The sequence below is a fragment of the Marmota flaviventris genome, chromosome 14 (assembly GCF_047511675.1).
Source record: "Marmota flaviventris isolate mMarFla1 chromosome 14, mMarFla1.hap1, whole genome shotgun sequence".
NCBI lineage: Eukaryota > Metazoa > Chordata > Mammalia > Rodentia > Sciuridae > Marmota > Marmota flaviventris.
Genome location: NC_092511.1, coordinates 17,777,674 through 17,800,031, shown reverse-complemented (window position 1 = coordinate 17,800,031; position 22,358 = coordinate 17,777,674). Strand labels below are relative to the sequence as shown.

General features: G+C 34.2%; 1 protein-coding gene across 8 annotated transcripts in view; it reads left to right on the top strand.

The window, feature by feature from the left end:
- Positions 1-22,358, top strand: part of Atad2b (ATPase family AAA domain containing 2B) — a 141,157-nt gene that overhangs the window by 82,082 nt on the left and 36,717 nt on the right. For all 8 annotated transcript variants that reach the window (XM_071601369.1, XM_071601371.1, XM_071601373.1 and 5 more), the window contains 2 exons: positions 4,427-4,613; positions 15,375-15,560. In XM_071601369.1, coding sequence (XP_071457470.1) covers positions 4,427-4,613; positions 15,375-15,560 — 373 coding nt within the window. The remainder of the gene's footprint in view (positions 1-4,426; positions 4,614-15,374; positions 15,561-22,358) is intronic.

Genomic DNA, 22,358 nt, shown 5'->3' with positions numbered 1-22,358 from the left:
TTTGTTTTTTTTTTCTTTTATAAAATTAAAATTCTTTCAATTACTTTGACTTGTTTCCTGGTCTGCTTATTATGGTTCATTGTTCTCTTTCTTTTCATTGGTGTATTCTATTTTCTATTAATTGTTATTCTATGTTTCAATATAAGTAGCCTGGGCTTTGTAACTTTATGATCCTGAATGAGAATATGGTCTCCTTTTACTTCTTTCTTCTCCTTTCTTTCCCTCCCCACCACTGCTTCTCCTTCTCTTTCTTCTGCAGTTCTGGGATTCACACTTTATCCTGAATAAAAATTTTAATTCTGCCACCAATTTGTTCAGTCTTATAACTAACCTCTCTGAGCTTTAGTTTCCTCATCTGTTTAATAAAATGAAACTGTATTTCATAAATTGTTAAGAAAATAGGGCAAGAAATCCATATAACATGCTTGTTACTAATACATGTTTGAGTTCTGTAAAATCATTAGCATACTTTTCCAAATTTTTTTTGATGATCTTACTTGATTGTTTTTTTCAGATAAAATTCTTTAGGGATTTTATTTGAAATTGTTGTTTAAGGTCTTTGGCCCATTTGTTGATTGGGTTATTTGTTATCTTATTGTTTAATTTTTTGAGTTCTTTGTATACTCTGGATATTAGGGCTCTATCTGAAGTGTGAGGAGTAAAAATTTGTTCCCAGGATGTAGGCTCCCTATTTACCTCTCTTATTGTTTCTCTTGCTGAGAAAAAAACTTTTTAGTTTGAGTAAGTCCCATTTGTTGATTCTAGTTATTAACTCTTGTGCTATGGGTGTCCTATTAAGGAATTTGGAGCCCGACCCCACAATATGTAGATCGGAGCCAATTTTTTCTTCTATCAGGCGCAGAGTCTCTGATTTGATATCAAGCTCTTTGATCCATTTTGAGTTAACTTTTGTGCATGGTGAGAGAAAGGGATTCAGTTTCATTTTGTTGCATATGGATTTCCAGTTTTCCCAGCACCATTTGTTGAAGATGCTATCCTTCCTCCATTGCATGCTTTTAGCCCCTTTATCAAATATAAGAAAGTTGTAATTTTGTGGATTGGTCTCTGTGTCCTCTATTCTGTACCATTGGTCCACCCGCCTGTTTTGGAACCAGTACCATGCTGTTTTTGTTACTATTGCTCTATAGTACAGTTTGAAGTCTGGTATCGCTATACCTCCTGATTCACACTTCCTGCTTAGAATTGCTTTTGCTATTCTGGGTCTTTTGTTTTTCCATATGAGTTTCATGATTGCTTTATCTATTTCTATAAGAAATGCCGTTGGGATTTTGATTGGCATTGCATTAAACCTATAGAGAACAACAAATAGGCCAAAGACCTGAACAGACACTTCTCAAGAGGACGACATACAGTCAATCAACAAATACATGAAAAAATGCTCACCATCTCTAGCAGTCAGAGAAATGCAAATCAAAACCACCCTAAGATACCATCTCACTCCAGTAAGATTAGCAGCCATTATGAAGTCAAACAACAACAAGTGCTAGAGAGGATGTGGGGAAAAGGGTACTCTTGTACATTGCTGGTGGGACTGCAAATTGGTGCGGCCAATTTGGAAAGCAGTATGGAGATTCCTGGGAAAGCTGGGAATGGAACCACCATTTGACCCAGCTATTGCCCTTCTCGGACTATTCCCTGAAGACCTTAAAAGAGCGTACTACAGGGATACTGCCACATCGATGTTCATAGCAGCACAATTCACAATAGCTAGACTGTGGAACCAACCCAGATGCCCTTCAATAGATGAATGGATAAAAAAAAATGTAGCATTTATACACAATGGAGTATTATGCAACACTAAAAAATGACAAAATCATGGAATTTGCAGGGAAATGGATGGCATTAGAGCAGATTATGCTAAGTGAAGCTAGCCAATCCCTAAAAAACAAATGCCAAATGTCTTCTTTGATATAATGAGAGCAACTAAGAACAGAGCAGGGAGGAAGAGCTGGAGGAAAAGATTAACATTAAAAAGAGACATGAGGTGGGAGGGAAAGGGAGAGAAAAGGGAAATTGCATGGAAATGGAAGGAGACCCTCACTGTTATACAAAATTACATATAAGAGGTTGTGAGGGGGAAGGGGAAAAAAAAACAAGGGAAAGAATTAAATTACCACAGATGGGGTAGAGAGAGAAGATGGGAGGGGAGGGGAGGGGGGATAGTAGAGGATAGGAAAGGTAGCAGAATACAACAGTTACTAATATGGCATTATGTAAAAATGTGGATGTGTAATCGATGTGATTCTGCAATCTGTATTTGGGGTAAAAATGGGAGTTCATAACCCACTTGAATAGAATGTATGAAATATGATATGTCAAGAGTTTTGTAATGTTTTGAATAACCAATAAAAAAAAGTAAAAAAAAAAAAGAAATTGTTGTTTAAAATAAAATATAAATGATGAGGAAGACTTTGTATATTTAGTCTTTGTGTTCAGGTTGTTTGTAATTCCTGATGTAATTAATGTTTTTTCCTTGTTTTTAAAGGGCATAATCTTATTCTTTAAGATTCTTTAAGATTATGGTATCAGGGTTTTCTTAACCTTTTTTTTTTCTCTTTCACTATGCTAGGCAAGTGTTCTACCATTGAACCATGTGTCCAGCTCCCTTTTTATTCCTTTTTCATTTTGCTTTATTCTTATTGTATTACCTTAGAATTCCCAGTGCTAACTCCAGTGAATGTGTTTCATTTGTTACTTTAATCATTTTGTAGAATCTTCAAACTACAAATTAAGTTTGATTTAATATATTTTCTTTCTCTAGTGTATGGCTTTATATGTCATATATTAGAATAAGAACAATTAGTTTATATTGTGACATAAACAAATTTTGCCATAGCTGCAAAAGCCTTCTTTTCTGTTATTAAAATTATGATGGTTTAAGACTACTCTTGACACTCTAACAAAATACTTTAGACTGTGCAATTTATAAACAGCATAAATTTATTGTTAACACTTATGGAGGCAGAGAAGCCCAAGATTAAGGCAGCATTATGTTCAGTGTCTGGTAAAGGCTCAGTCTCTGCTTCTAAGACAGCATCTTGAATGCTTATTCTCCATGGTGGAAAGGACCAGACAGACAAGCTAGTTCTCTTGAGCCCTTTCATAAGGCTCTGTCCTCGTGATGTAATCACATTATAAAGCTCTACCTCTGAATACTTATCACTTATGATTAAGATTCAATATTAAATTCATGGAGGGTACATTCATACCATAGAATTGGGAAAATAATGCATAGAATAAAATTTACTATTTTAACTGATTTTTAAAAGTCTTATATTTGGGATAATTTGCAGATCTCCCCACTTGTTTGAGAATTGAAATTCTTAACATTTGACCTTGGATAATTAATAACTAAGTGACAGTCTTTTCCACTCTTTACATTAATACACACAGTATGACAGGATGAAAACCAAGGTACCTTTTCTTTCCTTTAGAATGGATTTTATTTATTTGTCTATGTATTTATTTATTTGTTCTACTTAGATGTACATAACAGCAGAATGCATTTTAATTCATCATACATAAATGGAGAGCAGCATTTCAATTCTCTGGTTGTACATGATATAGAGACACACCATTCGTGTAAATATACATGTACTTAGGGTAATGATGTCCATCTCATTCCACTGTCTTTTCTGTCTTCATAACCCCTCTCTGCCCTCCCCTTTGCCCAATCCAAAACTCCTCCATTCTTTCCATGTCCCCTGCCCCCCATCATAGATCAGCATCCACTAATCAGAGAAAACTTTGGGCCTTTAGTTTTTTGGGATTGGTTTACTTCGCTTAGCATAATATTCTCCAACTCCATCCATTTACCTGCAAATGCCATAATTTTATTCTCTCTTAATGCTGAGTAATATTCCATTGTGTATATATACCACAGTTTCTTTATCCATTCATTTATTGAAGGGCATCTAGCTTGGTTCCACAATTTAGCTATTGTGAATTCAGCTGCTATAAACATTGGTATGGCTATGTCACTATAGTATACTGATTTTAAGTCCTTTGGATATAGACCTAGGAATGGGATAGCGGGGTCAGATGGTGGTTGCATTCCAAGTTTTCTGAGAAATCTCTACACTGCTTTCCAAAGTGGTTGCACCAATTTGCAGTCCCACCAGCAATGTACCTTTTTCTCCACATCATCTCCAACACTAATTATTGCTTGTATTCTTGATAACTGCCATGGAATGGATTTTATTCTTTAACATCTTAGTTATTAATTGTCAAAAATAGTCAATATTTTAAAATCGGAGTTAATGAAAAATATCATTATACTAAAAAAGATAATATAGTTTTCTTAATTTATAGTTTAATTCTTTTAATGTATTTTCCTACTATTCTCACATTGATCTTCAGAATGTATAGTTTTAAAATCACTATTATGTTTTTACATGTATTACAGGTCACCATACCATCAGCCAACCTCTTACAGGCCACGATTATTGCTATCTGGAGAAAGAGGCTCAGGTCAAACTTCTCACCTTGCTCCAGCACTTTTGCATACTCTAGAAAGATTCTCTGTGCATAGACTAGATCTCCCAGCACTTTATTCAGTCAGTGCCAAAACACCCGAAGAATCATGTGCACAGGTATGTTAATGCCATCTAAATATATTGCTTATGTATCTTGTTGGAATGTAGACATGGTGTATAGTGTTTCTAGATAAGATTCTTTCTTTCTTTTTCTTTTTTTTTAAAGGATAATGATATAAACATAAACTTTTTTTGGTTATTCTTTATTATTCTTTTTTTGGAGGGGCACTGGGATGAATCCAGGAGTGCTTTACCATTGAGTTACATCCCCAGTCCTTTTTATTTTTATTTTATTTTTTTGATAGTAGGGATTTAACCCAGGGGTGGTTTACCACTGAGTCATATTCCTGGCCCTTTTTATTTTTTATTTTGAGACAGGGTCTTGCTAAGTTGCTTAGGGCCTCACTCAGTTGCTGACGCTTGCCTCAAATTTGAGATCCTGGTGCCTCAACCACCCAACTCACTGAGATCACAGGTGTGTGTCGTTGTGCCTGGCCTTTTTAATTTTTTTATCTTGAGATAGGGTCTCACTAAATTGCTGAGGTTATCCTTAAACTTGTGATCCCACAGTCTAAGGAGCTGCGGGATTACAGGCCTGTACCACCATGCCTGTATATTCATTAACATTCGAATATTAATGTAGAGGATCCTTTTGATGTGTAATATTTTTTAAAAATTAGCTCATTGTTTTTCTGTTGTCGCTTTCTTCCTTATTGAAATTTTAATATCTTGTTTCTATATCTAAGCCTTATCGTAGAAAGGAAAATTATACTCAATTGGAGACATAAGGGTTTAACATTAATATAAACTTGAGGTAGCAATTCAAAGATTATGGATATTGGTATCATTAGCTTAGTCTATTCAATATTTAATTTTCAACTCTTATGAAACTCTTACGGTTTATGAAGCAAGGTTCTAGTGTGGCTGTATTTCTTGAGGTTTTTATGTACAACCCTGAATATATTATAAGTGTATCATGCTGGTTCTAGGGGTGAAGGGGAATATTAAGTCTTTTGAGCCAAGGGACCATGTCTTAACTATTTCTATATCTCTGACATAGTGTCCAGCTCATAGTGAGTTCTTCTACTACTATTTTTGATATGGGTCTCTCTTGTTGCCCAGGCTGATTAAACTGCTGGGCTGAAATGATCCTGGTGACTTAGCATTCCCAGTAGCTGGGAGTCTAGGCATGTACCATAGCCCCTGGCAGTGAGTGTTTATTAAATGTTTGAAAATGATGCTTCTAATAAATAAATGTGAGAGAAAAATGTCTCACATATACTTTGATACTTAGGCTACTTTACAGTGTAGATAACTGGAGAAGTAACACTTAAGAACATTTTACCCAGTTTTGTTATTATAAGTTGTATTTTATGAATACTCAACAGATACAGTATTTATTTGACTCAAACCATTCCCTATCTTATAGCAAGAAATATGCATCCGTTGCAGTTCATAGTAGTGTTGATTTAATTTCTCTTTTATTCACAGTTCTCTGGGTATGAACATCCTAGTAGCAGTTCATTACTTATAAAGCTCTGTTTAAAGATTTCTTTTCAAAACCCATGGCCTGAATAAAAAGCTGTATACCAGTATTTGCTCCCAGTTTGACACATTTAACTCATCCTGGCTGTGAGTGTTTTCCAATAATGTTGATTTATATGTTTGTTCATATTTTTCAGTTTTGGTGAGACAAAATTATTGCAGATTTATGCAAGTAAGAATTATTCAATATCATTTAAAATAAGTCTTAAGAATTTACTAGGAAAATATAAATGATCAAAATTTACCCCAGAGAATAGAAAATCTAAATAGGCAATAACTGTTGAAGAAGAAATTGAGCAAGTATCATAAAAGCACTAAACTTACACAGTTTCACAGGTGGATTATTTTAATTTAAAGGATAAGATTATTTCAATGCTGAACTATTCCAAAGCAAATGGAAGGATGAAAGACATGAGATGAACAAAAAATCATTGATACCAAACCTTCCCCAAAAAGCTAAGGACCAGTTTCACTTAAGCAATAATTATAAGGAAAATATTAAAAATGGAATATAGTAGCAAAAGAGTTATATGCCATAAGGCATGAAAGATTGATCCAGACATTGAGAAATATCAATACTGGAAAGAATGCATTAAAGTTATAAGTATTTGCCAATGATATGACTGTATATTTGGAAAGCTTACATTATCAACTAAAAAATGGTGCAAGACAATATGGGAGATCTGTAAGGCAGACACATCCATAGTTAATGTTGTAAAATTGGTAGGGTTTTTTTTAAAAATGCAAACCATAGTAAGTTAGAAATAAAATGAAAGTATAGGGCCCATTTAAAATGACAAATAAATTCACCAAGGAGTTAACCCAAACAACTATTATTCAGGGCCTAAAAGAAGAAAAGTAAAATTCAGTTGAAATGGACAGTTGAATAAATGAAAGACACATTGTTTTCAGGTACTTTATTCTTCAGAGTGTGGATCTAACTCAGATTACACAGGGTAAAATATCAGCTACTTTTCTTAATAGTTGTTACCTGGGACAAGTTGCTTCAACTCTTTGAGCCTTAATTTCCTTATCTATCAAATGAAGATATGACACTCTGTACAAAGATGTTGAAAATATTAAAGTAAGCACATTGAGTAGGCTTGGCACATAGCGCTCAACACTTGTTTGCTGTAATCGTGTATCACTACATACTGCTGCTATTGTTGCTACTGGTAATACCAAAATGGGAAAGCTATGAATTCTTTTCTCAATTAATGCATAAATTAAATGTAATCACATTTATAATCCCCCAAATGTAGGAGGAAACCTAGGAAGGACTCTGTGTTTCTTCTAGATGATGTATTTTTTCTAGATTCAACATGAATTCTGGAGAAAAATATAGGTATACTAATATACAGTAATAAGTGATTTGTATCTGTACAGGGATAGAAAAACTAAGTATAGAACAAAAGAGAAAATTCATACTGAGATGTCTGTAGAAATAATACATGATAATAATGACCTTGATAATGAATGCATTTCATATCAGTAGATGGAAGGAATGATTTATTTGTAAATGGTCTTGGAAAACTGGGTAGCTCTAATGGGGCAATGAAAAAACAAAAAAAACTGGATTCTCTACCTTTTTCTCTACCCCCAAATAAATTCCAGATTATCAGTGGGACTGTAAAAGTGCTAGGAGAATCACATATGCTCATTATCTTGTATAACAGAAAGTAATTTCTAAGCAGTGTTCAAAAGCTAGAAAACATTAAAGAAGATCTGAAAAATTTTTACTTCGTATGATTTTTAATTTTGTATGGCAAAAAAGCATTCTTTAAATAAAATTAATAGACATAGGTAAAAGGTCTATTGGGGAACAGGTATACTTGTTATATACATATTAAGAACAAGTTTTCTAAAAAAAAAAAAAAATAGTGTTAAAATCAGTAAAAAGAAAGAATACAGTCTAACATAAGTTTGCAGAATAGACCAGTAGAGTAAAGGAAAGTGATGTGGGGGAGGGAGGAGGGAAGAAAAGGGAAGCACTGGGGATTAAAATGGAGCAAATTGTGTTATTTGCATTTATTAATATGTCAAAATGAGCCACACGATTATATATAGCTATAATGCACTAATAAAGACAGTTTTTATATTGGCATCGTAGAGCTGGGCATGGTAGTACATGGTGAATTTGTGATGCTCCTGCTGCAACCTCCCAGTGATTTGGGAGGTTGCAGCAGGAGCATCACAAGTTCAAGGCTAGCTTCAGCTACTTAGTGAGATCATCAGCAACAAAAAAGGATTGGGGTTGTAGCTAAAGCATCCTTCGGTTCAATCTTTAGTACCAAAAACAAAACAAAAAATTAGTGAAATAGTAGCATGTCATGTACAAAGGAAAAAGAAAAAGCAACCCCCCTCCCCCCAAAAAAGACTTTTAGCTTCAATTGTAAGTGAAAATAAAATATTAGGTTTGTTTTTTTTAAAAAACCCAGGAAATTTGATAATGCCAGTGTTAGAGATATGGGATACTTACACTTGTTTAATGGAAATGTTCATTTATTTAATGAGTTTTTAATATAGTTTGGCATTATTTTTAAAAATTTAAAGTACACACACCTTTTGACCCAGGAATTCCATGTTTAAGATTTTTTTCTCAAAGATATATTAGCTACAAGTTTTCAGTGGCAAATGTACAAGGATATTCTTCATAGCATTGTGTGTAATTCCTCAACAAAATTAAATGTAAAACAAACTCAAACTGAATGTCCTTTACTGGAGGACTGCTGAAATAAATTACAGTATTTCTTGACATACAAAGAAATACTGTGAAGCTGCTAACAAGAAGGGGGTTGATTTATATGGGCTAATATGGGAATATGAAGGAGATATTGGTGATAAAAAGCAAAGTATCACCCCGAATTATTCATAATGGTTGTTTTGGCTTAGGGGAAGGAATTTGAATGACTGGGGATTCTGTAAACTTTGTGTGGACACTAGTTGGACATGTATTACTGAAACAGATGTCAGTGTTTATAACATTGCTCTGCCTGTGGTGTGTGTATGGGGAGGTACAAATTCTGGAAATTTCTTGATGACATAAAAGTGTTTGCTTCTTTCCTTTATCTTTATCTTAAAGGGAAGAAGACTTATGTCACCTATAAAGAGCTATATTTACCTGTGATAAAGTGAAGGGGGAAAGAACCCTTCTTGAGATTCTTTATACTAGTCGATCTTGTTTAATTGTATGTCTATCTTTTAAAACCTACACATACGTGATAGAGCTTCCTTTCTACCATGTGTCCCTGTCAGCTTTTGATTAAGATTATGATTTGGGGAGAGAGGTATTATAGGAATTAGTGACTACTAGAGGGTTATTCTCATTATTCCTTAGAAGTTAGTGTGTAGTAGAATCTTTTGGAAGTGCTTTTAGAAATTTCTGATTCCCTTTCTCCACACTCAGAAGTTCTGATTCAGTGGATTTCAGTTGGGCCCTAGGCATGTGTACTTTGTTTTTGTACCAGGGATTGAACCCAGGAGCATTTTACTGCCACCAAGCCACACCCCCCAGTCCTTTTTATTTTGAATCAGGGTCTTGCTGACGCTGGCCTCAAACTTTCAATCCTCCTGCCTCAGTTTCCCTTGTTGCTGAGATTACAGGACACCATGCCTGACTCAGGCATTGTACTTGAAACATGCATACCAGGTGTTACTATTTTATATCTTAAGTAAATTATGTTTTGGGATTAGTACTTTAGCTAGTCACTGGACACTAGTTGGATATGTATTACTGAAACAGATGTCAATGTTTATAACATTGCTCTGCATGTGGTGTGTGTATGGGGTGGTACAGATATTACTGATTATGGCATAATATCCCAAGACTAATAGAAAGTCTTGTTTTTGGGGCTGGGGATGTGGCTCAAGCGGTAGCACGCTCGCCTGGCATGCGTGCGGCCCGGGTTCGATCCTCAGCACCACATACAAACAAAGATGTTGTGTCCGCCGAGAACTAAAAAATAAATATTAAAATGCTCTCTCTCTCTCTCTCTCTCTCTCTCTCTCTCTCTCCCTTTCTCTAAAAAAAAAAAAAAAAAAAAGAAAGTCTTGTTTTATGGTCGTTTCTCCGCTGCAAGGTCATAGTAATTTTGAACCCTATAACAAGGCAGGAGATGTTTGTACCTTATTGATTTTAGCACTTGAAAAAAAAAAAAAAGCAACAACTTTGTTTTCTTTTTTTCTGACATCCTCAGATTTAACTGTTGTCTCCTATGTTATTTCTACTTTTGAATTAGGAAAAAAGAGACTGATGAGTGTGTTGTATCTTATCTTTTTCATTAATAGGTTTGATTGAATTAATCAGTCTCTGTTCTATCAAAACTTTGGAGTGTAGGTACTACATGGTATTATGAATAATTTCAAATGGTGAATAAGGTCTTTTTTTAAAATTTTTTTTTGTAGTTGTAGATGGATGACATGTCTTTATTTTAGTTGTTTATTTTTTTATGTGGTGCTAAGAATTGAACCCAGTGCCCCACAGTGCTAGGTAAGCGCTCTGCCACTGAACTACAACCCCAGCCCAAATAAGATTTTTTTTTTAGTGAAAGTTTTAGTGTTTTTTGTTTTTGTTCCTCAGGAAGAGATTATATCTGGAAATTCTTAGGAGGGAATCTTTTTTCTTGAGTAGCATTAAGGAATTAATCCATTTACCTATGTGTATAATTTTGTGTTTGTTCACAATTGGCTGGGTTTTATCATAATAGTACCTCCCTACTTTCTGTTGTCACAATTACTGAAATGCTTAAAGTCTTTAGGAAATGAAAATATCAAAAAAGAAAAGAATTTAGGCAATTTAGTTTTCATAAAATGTTTGTATTACTGCCAAAGTATTTGTGTGTTTTATAACAGGCCGATTTTGTTTGCATATGAAGAGATTTTTCTTTCTTTTTGCTTTTTTGGTACTGGGTGTTGAACTCAGGGACACTCAACTACTGAGCCATATCCCTAGCCCTTTTTGTATTTTTCTTAGAGATTGGGTCTCTGAGTTGTTTAGGGCCTTACTAAGTTGCTGAGGCTGGCTTTGAACTCACTATCCTCCTGTCCTCAGCCTCCCGAGCCATTGGGATTACAGATGTATTCCACCACACCCGGCTGTTCTTTTTTTCCTGAATCCTGAATCTTCAGAGTATAGATGATGTCTTCTTTTCACAGAAGATGCTTACTAAATCTTAGGTGAATGGAACATAAATGGAGTAAAATAGAATAAGTGGAATAAAGATGATGTGGAGATATTATTTATTTTAATATTTTGTGATAAAAGGTAAAAAGAATCAAACTTATTTTGTTAATAAATATTTTAAATTTTTTAAATAAAATTTGAGAATGTTTTAGCTCCCAATTTTTACTTTTACCTGTGTTTTATAAATTTAATATGTTCATAATACTGTTTAACTGATTGAGACAAATTCTGGAAATTTCTTGATGACATAAAAGTGCTTTACTCTTTCCTTTGTAGCCTCTTTTTGGCAAGTGAAACTACTGGTTTTGAACTTTTTGCTTCATTCACATTTGGGTTTAATTTTTTTTTCTATATTTCAGTTTTTAAATAAAAAGTTTTATGGGGTTATAAATTCTGAACTAAGATAATAACACTGGGCTTGGGCTATATCTTGCTGGTAGAATGCTTGAGGCTCCTGGGTTCAATACCCAGCACTGTCTGCTACCTTCAAAAAAATTGGTGGGTGAAAATTTACTGGTTTGGTTTTGTTTCTTTTTAGTGCTAGGGAATTGAACCCAGGGCCTTGCCCGTGCTAGGCAAGCAATCTACCACTGAACTATTCCCAGCCCCTGCACATGTTCATCTGATGGTGAAAACATTGGCTTCAAAGTTTAGCTTTAAGATGATTAGAACTTTTGTAAATACAACTGCAGTTTATATCATTGGTTCTTCCTTGAATGGTTACTTCTAACTTCAGTGGCCTGATTTTTGCGCAAGATATTAATCTTTCAATATTCAGTAGGTGTAGTTTGTAATATTTTTAAAAAATGAAGAAACTTGAACTAATTAGTTATGTAAGGGACTGTGATGTCCGGGGCAAGAAGGAGGCCAGAAGAAAATGGAATATATCTTTTAAATAAAGAATCAAAATGAACAGTTCACGGACTTCAGTGTTCGTTCATTTTACTTGTGCAAGAGTGCTCTGGTCATGTCAGAGGTATTTTGAAACGGTTGGTTCAGTAATTTGGCCTACTGTCTTTTTTTCTCTATAACAGTTTTTCTGTTTTCTACTACACCTTGCACATCCACCAATCCAAGACACCCTATAGGTGAGTATTTTTCTAGTTCTCAAATGGCATCACTTGTTCCCAGCCAGTTGCCACTTCATTAAAACTAGACTTTATTTTTCTACTCTGAATTATCTGGTTATTTGATTTCACAGAGGGTGTTCTACTCTATTACTTTAAACATTATCAGCAAACTACTGAAGAACCGTTTTTATATTACACCCCCCCATTTGACAATAAAATTAAACTTTTTTTTCCTGATATTTATCCTCTAGTAGTTTTTGAAGTGCTATTCTTGGACTCTGTTCTTTTTTAAATTAAAAATTTTTTTTTTTTTTTTGTAGCTGTAGATGGACAGAATGCCTTTATTTTATTTGTTTATTTTTATGTGGTGCTGAGGATTGAAGCCAGTGCCTTAGGCATGCTAGGCAAGAGCTCTGCCACTGAGCTACAGCCCCATTCCTCTCAGACTCTGTCTTTTTGAATTTTTTATTATAAGAACTGGAAAATTAGAACAAGCTAGTTACATATTTAAAGACAACATGAAGGTTTATTTTAATATTCTGAGATTACAAGTAAGAAATTAAAATGAAACTTATTTTAGTGATGCTTTTTAATTTTTCTCAAAAGTAAGGATGGTTTCTACCTAAAGAATTAGGAGAAAAATTACAAAAATGTTCTCTGGATATAATTATCTCATGTAGTTAGATAGGTTAATTCTCAGTTCACTTAATTATACTGATGAATCAGAAATCCTAAATCTTTTTGCTTTTCTTTGTCTTAGATTTGTCTGATTATTTTTCTGTTTTAGGTTTTAAATATAATTTTAAAAGTCTACCAAGAAAATGATATTTTCCTCAAGGTTTTGGAAATAGGGAGAATATTATGTTCAGTTTGTTAATTTTGAGAGGCTTAATGAAAAGAAGAAAGAAGTAAAAACAAAACCCCATCTCTTTTCAAGCTGGTGATGCTTTTATCTAGTTCAGCCTTGTAATGTAGTTGAAACACTTATAGTACTGCAGTATTTAACTTCTAGCTCTGTGAAGTTCTTATTATCCCTTAACCTTCTTTTGCTCTGCTCATCCTCTCTCACACTTGGTAATAGCTGGATATTCTCTACATGTATTCCTGGAAAACCTAACCTAGAAGTACTGGCATGAAGTCAAAATTCATTTTTTTAAAGGCATGTTTTCTCATTTCTCTTGCACCCTGGGCATGTGGTGACTTGCATAGCTGAATTAGGTGGTTAGGTTTATAAGTTTTTTCAATAAGGTATATAGCTCCTTATTCTTTTTCATAAGATCATCTTTCTTTCCTTGGGTTCTCCCCAATTTTTCCTGCAAAGAGTGGGGAACTAGAAAGCGACAAAATGTGTTGGTCACTATCTTCTTCATACCATGCCTGATTTGGGTGGCATGTAATAATTTTTTGTTTTAAAAAACAAATGTCTCAGTTGCCTTTGTGCTCCTGTATGGTTCTTTCCTTTTGACAATATTGATGTTTGGTTTTTTCTTACTTTTTTTTTTTTTTTGAGTAAAAATCCTTGGATTTTCATGATTCAGGATAGGAGAGTATATGTACAGAAAAGGTCAAAACTTGAGACTCCTGAAGGAGTTGTACTGTGTAGCTGTTCTGGATTGGTGGATATGCAAAAATATTAAATAAGGGAACAAATATTCCTTTTGATATGAGAGATCATAACATCCACATTTCTTCAAATTTGGGGAGAAATTTTTATTTGAGCTTCTTTCATCTGGTTTACTATTGAATTGGCCCTGCATTTTGTTTTCTACAGCAGATCCAAAGCTATGTAAAATATTATTTAATAAATCCATGTAAGTGGTAAGCTTACTCATTAAAGAATAATAATTCTTTTGATTCTTAGGAAATTTTCTGATAATCCTAATAATTTTTTAATGTTAAATTCTTATTTCTGTATCTGCTACATTACATTGGTGAATCAAAGTGTATTACAGTGAGGGAGAATCAGTGGGGAATTTTAGGAATAGAATTCTCACATTAAATTGGAAAAGTATAGTCAGATTTTTGTATTCATACCTAAATTTGTTAAAAATAATGAAGAGATATAATATTAACATTCAAGAATTTTTTGATGAACTATTGAGCTGTTGACTTACATGTGGAGGATTGTAGTTCTGCTTGGCAGTTTACTAATCCCCAAACCTGAACCTTACTGGTGTATGTTTGCCGAGTGTGACTGAAACTGTGATTCAGAATCTTTTTAATCACTGAGGAAAACTTCATTTTGTATTTTCGGACAATGAAGATATCTCAAGAGTTTTTTACTAATTTACTTATTGGTCTTTAGAGAACTAAGAATATTTTGTGACTACTTTATGAAAGATTGAAGTTAAGGTTATGGGAAGAGGTGAATAAGTGTATCAGCAGGTAGTTCATTTTAAGTTCTAGGGTGGTGCATCTTGGCTAAAAATGTTTATTTAATTCATATATTGAGTGATTTTAGACATTGTGCACAAACATTTCAATTTTGTTGTCCTTTTCTTCTTAATGTAAAGCTGACTGATAATGCTCTAATGTGGGTGACTGATTTTATGTTTATCTCTTTATTTCCAGCATATTTTTTTTTAAAATATTTATTTTTTTAGTTATCGGCGTACACAACATCTTTGTTTGTATGTGGTGCTGAGGATCGAACCCGGGCCACATGTATGGCAGGCGAGCGCGCTACCGCTTGAGCCACATCCCCAGCCCAATTTCCAGCATATTTTATAGTGATGTTTTGCTTTATTATCTCTACATGATAGATAAGCGGAGTAATTTGATACTTTTATACTATTAATATATAGCAAATAGGAATAGTTAAGTGGCAAAAAAAATACCCTTTTTTGTTGGGGCAAGAGTATAGAAGCTTATGCTTGTGCATCATAGCTTGAAAAAGTTAAAATTAGGGACTGAAACTTAGTGAAGTAACAAGCCTGAGACATTTTATATACCTAGGCGTTGCTGGGTAGACTGTAGAATAATGAATTTGAGTTTTTAAATGCCAATTCTTTCCTTAATTAGATATTTCGAGAAGCTCGAAGAACAGTACCAAGTATTGTTTACATGCCTCACATTGGCGATTGGTGGGAAGCTGTCAGTGAAACTGTGAGAGCAACTTTTCTGACATTGCTACAAGATATACCATCATTTTCACCCATATTTTTATTGTCTACCTCTGAAACCATGTACAGTGAATTGCCTGAAGAGGTAAGAACTAATTAAATATTTTTTCTAATTATATTGTTTATATACAAAATGTCAAGTTTCATATCCTGGTTATACTACTTATTAGCCATGTGATGCAGGCAGGTTATTTAATGTTTCAAATTTCAGTTTCTTTCCTTTTTAATTTATTTTTAAAAATATGGACACAATATCTTTATTTATTTTCTTTATTTTTATGTGGTGCTGAGGATCAAATCCAGTGCCTCACGTGTGCGAGGCAAACACTCTGCTGCTGAGCTATAACCCCAGCCCTCAGTTTCTTTTTTAGTATAGTAGTAATGTCTTCCTAAGTCTTGAAGATTGTGATGATTCAGGCTTAGAACAGAATCTGACATATAGAGAGCCTTCTAAGAAAATCTTAGCTCTTTCATCATCTGTTGCCTTATAATTATTTTAAATTACCTGTGAGGAAATTTGGTGGGATTTGACTTTTTAGTTCTTTTACTAGTAGCATCACATTATGTTGTATATTATTTAATATGTATGTTTTTAAAACATGAAATTTAGCTTTTGAGTTCAAATCAAAGAGAAAATCACAATTGATTCAGAAAAGAAATTGGTGTGTCAACTCATGTGAATGAGATTATTTTTAAAAAATTGTCTTAATATTCTATGCTTATTGGGTCATCGAATAGTCTCCTTGAGAAGTGCTTAGAAATATTTTGCCCAGTTGACACAGTAGGAATGAGGATATAAAGTATTTAGATGTTTTAATGTTATAATATAAATCCTGATTATGTTAAATTTTATGATTAAGGTATTTGTTTACTGACTTCTTTTATGTCTCAGCTTTCATTAGCTATTTTGCTAATATGAATTTGAATTATTTACTGCTCTTATAAGGAAGTATATTAAGTTTAGAAAAATTTATTTTTGGTTATTCAAAATCTGATAGTACATGAAAACCATTAATCAGAATGTTTATAATCATACAGGGCAATGAAATTTAGCAGACTACTGCATGTAGTAAGAGTCAGAAAAACCAAGGTACTAACTTATTATAGCCTTTTGATCTTGGATAAATATATGAAGCTAGAATAACCTCAGTTTTCTTATTTATAGAATGTGAATATTAGATAATGTTGTTAGTATAAGCCAATGTATGGAAACTTTTTTTTCAGATCATAAAGCTATAAAATGTTTGGTATTAGTATTATAAAGTATGAATGCAGTTGAAGTTGATTTGAAAGAATGGACTGAATCTGGACATAACCTAGGAACAACTTTTAAAGTTAGATCCTCTCTGTCAATTAGTTTTAAAACTTTATAAACAGAAAAAGAAAACATAAAAAATATTTGGGAAATTAAACATTCCAGTTGAGAACATAATAATTCCTTGGAAATTTCCTTCTATATTGTCTTAAAATTTTATAAATAAGTCTTTTAAGCCATGCGTGGTGGCACCAATCCCAGCAGCTTGGGGGCTAAGTCGGGAGGATCATGAGTTCAAAGCCAGTTTCAGCACCTTATTGAGGCCCTGAGCAATTCAGTGAGACTCTGTCTAAATAAAATACAAAAAAGGGCTGGGAATGTGGCTCAGTGGTTAAGTGCCCCTGAGTTTAATCCCTAATACAAAAAAAAAAAAAGGACAACTTTTGAGTTTATTGTCTTGCTACTGTTGCTTGCTACTGTTGTGCATGTACATATGTATTTGTTACTTTTGGTTTAATATTTCAAAGCTAACATTATTATATCATATACATTTTTAAAGTTACTATGTTTTCGGACTTTTAAAAAAAATTTTCTTTTTTTTAAACCGTAATTTAATTTATTTATTTATATGTGGTGCTGAGGATTGAACCCAGGGCCTCACATGTTCTAGGCAAGTGCTCTACCACAGAGCCACAACCCCAGCCCCCTGTTGTCGGACTTTTCAATGGATTCAAAGAGTGTATTGGGTTGTAGCTCAGTGGTAGAGCGTTGGCCTCCCACGTGTGAGGCCCTGGGTTTGTATCCCAGTGCCACATAAAAATAAATAAATAAAATAAAGATATTGTGTCCATCTACAACTAAAATTTAAAAAAATGTATTCTGACTAAATAAGGTTTTTCATTATTTGTTTATCAGTACCCTAAATTAGTATCTAAAATATTAGTAATTTACTAGCATCAAGTCCTGAGAGTACAACTTTCTTTTCTCACTTTATGTTCTGTATATTTAGCCCTTATTAATCAAGTACTAATGTTACTCATATTTTGTGAAGTGAGTATCATGGAAATTCTCTGAGACTTCTGATCATATAACATGCTTTTAAATTGTCATTTTGTAAATCTTCTGGAATTAATGCTACTTTTCTAATCAGAAAACAAACCCATTATTCAAAGATGAAAGGAAAAGGTTTAAGGTTTTCTCAGCTTTTAAAAATAGAAGAAAACCCCAAAAGAATTATTTCCGGCTGGGTGTGGTGGTACTTGCTTGTAATCCCAGCAGTTTGGGAGGCTGAGGCAGGAGGAACGGGAGTTCAGAGCCAGTCTCAGCAAGAGCAAGGTGCTAAGCAATTCAGTGAGGATCATGAGTTCAAAGCCAGCTTCTGCAAAAGCACACCATCAAGCAACTCAGTGAGACCCTGTCTCTAAATAAAATACAAAAGAGGGCTGGGGATGTGGCTCAGTGGGCGAGTCACCCTGAGTTCAATCCCTCCATATCCCTCCCCCCTCAAAAAAGAATTATTCCCAGTGGAAGTAGTGCTTTGATAGAGAGCCAAAATGACAGTCTCATCTTTTAGAGCCCTTTTTACATTGTCTTGTAAATGTTTCTTTGTATATATCTTTCTCTCTTATAGTCCAGTTGTTCCCCCAAATAAGTTTATACTTTTATTCATGTTTATTTTTCATATTGTCTTAAATATTTTGTCCATGTATGTTTTATAATAGAAATAATAGAATACTGTATTTAGATAAATATTCTGGAGAGAATATTTTCAAATTTTAATTGATATGATGTAAGAAACATTTCTAAACTTTTTTTGGGAAATCATTTCTTTAGATTAACTGGACTCACAGACTAACAGAAACTAATGGGAGTAAAGTAACTTGCCTAGGGTCTCACAGCTAGTATGGGAAAGTGAATATTTTACCTCAGGTTTTCCTAATTCCAAAGGTCATATACCTAAATTGCCTGACATTCTCTAAGACTCCATAGAAGTAGTTACTGGATGTTGTGATGCTGAGGAGTGATATTTATCAAGTTAAAACCATTGTTCATTCAGCAAAAATTTATTAAGTGCCTATTATTTGCAATGCAGTGTACTAGTAAGTCTGAATTTACTTAAGGCAGGTCAATCTCTGTTTTATTTTTAAAATTTTTTCAGTTGTTGATAGGACTTTATTTATCGTTTTAAATTTATTTTTATGTGGTGCTGAGAATCAAATCCAGTGTCTCACACATACTAGGCAAGCACTCTACCACTGAGCCACTACCCTAAACCCTAATTTCTGTTTTCGTTAGTCTTCTGTCCACAGTGTCTAACTTCCTAACACAGTCTCTGGATATACATATAAACACAAACAGACCTATATATGCATACATATTTCTAGTACAGTAAATCTTTGTTGAATGAATAAAATAGGTGAGGAAACAAAAAGACATTTACTGCTCCATGAGAATTAAAGTTGAGTGGGAAGAGAGACATTAAAAAATTAAAATACAATAAATGTATTATGTCCATCTACAACTGAAAAAAATTAAAAATAATTAAAATATAATAGATGTGCTGTTATAGTAATAGGACATATAAGAAGTATGATACATAAAAGAAAAAATTAAATACTCTTAGAGTGGGGTTATGGTTCAGTGATAAAGCACTTGCCTAGCATGTGTGAGGAGGCACTGAGTTCAATTCTTAGCACCACATATAAATAAATAAATAAATATTTAAAAAACAACAAAACCAAAAAATAGTCAAAAGACTCTACTCTTTAAGAGATAACATTAAAAAAAAAAAGAAGAAGAAGAAAGAAAATGTATGCTGGTGATGTGCTTCTGTAGTGAAGTACTTGCCTAGTATCCATGAGGCCCTGGGTTCAAGTCCCAGTATGCAACAGGGAAAAAGAAAAAAAGAAGCAAGTCAGAGATTGGAGAAAATATATCAAATAGATCACCTATCTGATAAATGATTTACATCAAGCACGTATTAAAAAAAAACTCTTAAAACTTAATAATGAAAAGACTCCATCAGATGATTTTTTTTAAATTTTTTATTGTTGGCTGTTCAAAACATTACATAGTTCTTGATATATCATATTTCACAATTTGATTCAAGTGGGTTATGAGCTCCCATTTTTACCCCATATACAGATTGCAGAATCACGTCAGTTACACATCCATTGATTTACATATTGCCATACTAGTGTCTGTTGTATTCTGCTGTCTTTCCTATCCTCTACTATCCCCCCTCCCCTCCCCTCCCCTCCCCTCTTCTCTCTCTGCCCCCTTTACTGACATTCGTTTGTCCCCCTTGTATTATTTTTCCCCTTCCCCTCACTTCCTCTTGTATGTACTTTTGTATACCTCTGAGGGTCTCCTTCCATTTCCATGCATTTTCCCTTCTCTCTCCCTTTCCCTCCCACCTCTCATCCCTGTTTAATGTTAATCTTCTTCTCATGCTCTTCGACCCTACTCTGTTCTTAGCTACTCTCCTTATATCAAAGAAGACATTAGACATTTGTTTTTTAGGGATTGGCTAGCTTCACTTAGCATAATCTGCTCTAATGCCATCCATTTCCCTGTAAATTCTATGATTTTGTCATTTTTTAATGCAGAGTAATACTCCATTGTGTATAAATGCCACATTTTTTTTATCCATTCATCCATTGAAGGGCATCTAGGTTGGTTCCACAGTCTAGCTATTGTGAATTGTGCTGCTATGAACATCGATGTAGCAGTGTCCCTGTAGCATGCTCTTTTTAGGTCTTTAGGGAATAGACCGAGAAGGGGAATAGCTGGGTCAAATGGTGGCTCCATTCCCAGCTTTCCAAGAAATCTCCATACTGCTTTCCAAATTGCTGCACCAATTTGCAGTCCCACCAGCAATGTACAAGTGTACCCTTTTCCCCACATCCTCGCCACCACTTGTTGTTGTTTGACTTCATAATGGCTGCCAATCAACTGGAGTGAGATGGTATCTTAGGGTGGTTTTGATTTGCATTTCTCTGACTGCTAGAGATGGTGAGCATTTTTTCATGTACTTGTTGATTGATTGTATGTCCTCCTCTGAGAAGTGTCTGTTCAGTTCCTTGGCCCATTTGTTGATTGGGTTGTTTGTTCTCTTATTGTCTAATTTTTTGAGTTCTTTGTATACTCTGGATATTAGGGCTCTATCTGAAGTGTGAGGAGTAAAGATTTGTTCCCAGGATGTAGGCTCTTTATTTACCTCTCTTATTGTTTCTTTTGCTGAGAAAAAACTTTTTAGTTTGAGTAAGTCCCATTTGTTGATTCTAGTTATTAACTTTTGTGCTATGGGTGTCCTATTGAGGAATTTGGAGCCCGACCCCACAGTATGTAGATCGTAGCCAACTTTTTCTTCTATCAGACGGCGTGTCTCTGATTTAATATCAAGCTCCTTGATCCATTTTGAATTAACTTTTGTGCATGACGAGAGAAAGGGATTCAGTTTCATTTTGTTGCATATGGATTTCCAGTTTTCCCAGCACCGAATGTGCAAAATTATAAGAGATCCACACCTAGACACATTATAATGAAGATGCCCAACATACAGAATAAGGAGAGAATTTTAAAAGCTACAAGAGAAAGGAAGCAGATCACATTTAGGGGTAAGCCAATCAGGATAACAGCTGATCTTTCAACACAGACTCTGAAAGCTAGAAGATCCTGGAATAACATTTCAAACACTGAAAGAAAATGGGTTCCAATCAAGAATTGTGTTTCCAGCGAAATTAAGCTTCAGGATGGAAGATGAAATTAAAACCTTCCACGATAAACAAAAGTTAAAAGAATTTGCAGCTAGAAAACCATCTCTTCAAAACATCCTTGGCAAAACATTACAGGAAGAGGAAATGGAAAATAACAATGAAAACCAACAGTGGGAGGTAGGACAGTAAAGGGGGGAAAATAATCAAAGAGGAAAACAAACCATGTTTAGTAACATAAATAAACAAATATGGCTGGAACAACAACCCATATCTCAATAATAACCCTAAATGTTAATGGCTTAAACTCACCAATCAAGAGACACAGGCTAGTAGAATGGATCACAAAACAAGACCCAACAATATGCTGCCTACAGGAGACGCATTTGATAGGAAAAGACATACATAGGCTGAAGGTGAAAGGTTGGGAAAAATCATATCACTCATGGACTTCGGAAACAAGCAGGAGTGTCCATAGTCATATCAAATAAAATAGATTTCAAGCCAAAGTTAATCAAAAGGGATAAAGAGGGACACCACATACTGCTTACGGGAACCATACACCAACAAGACATAACAATCATAAATATATATGCTCCAAACAATGGTGCAGCTATGTTCATCAAACAAACTCTTCTCAAGTTCAAGAGTCTAATAGACCACCATATCAATCATGGGAGACTTCAACATACCTCTCTCGCCACTGGACAGATCTTCCAAACAAAAGTTGAATAAGGAAACTATAGAACTCAATAACACAATTAATAACCTAGACTTAATTGACATATATAGAATATACCACCCAACATCAAGCAGTTACACTTTTTTCTCAGCAGCACATGGATCCTTCTCAAAAATAGATCATATATTATGTCACAGGGCAACTCTTAGACAATATAAAGGAGTAGAGATA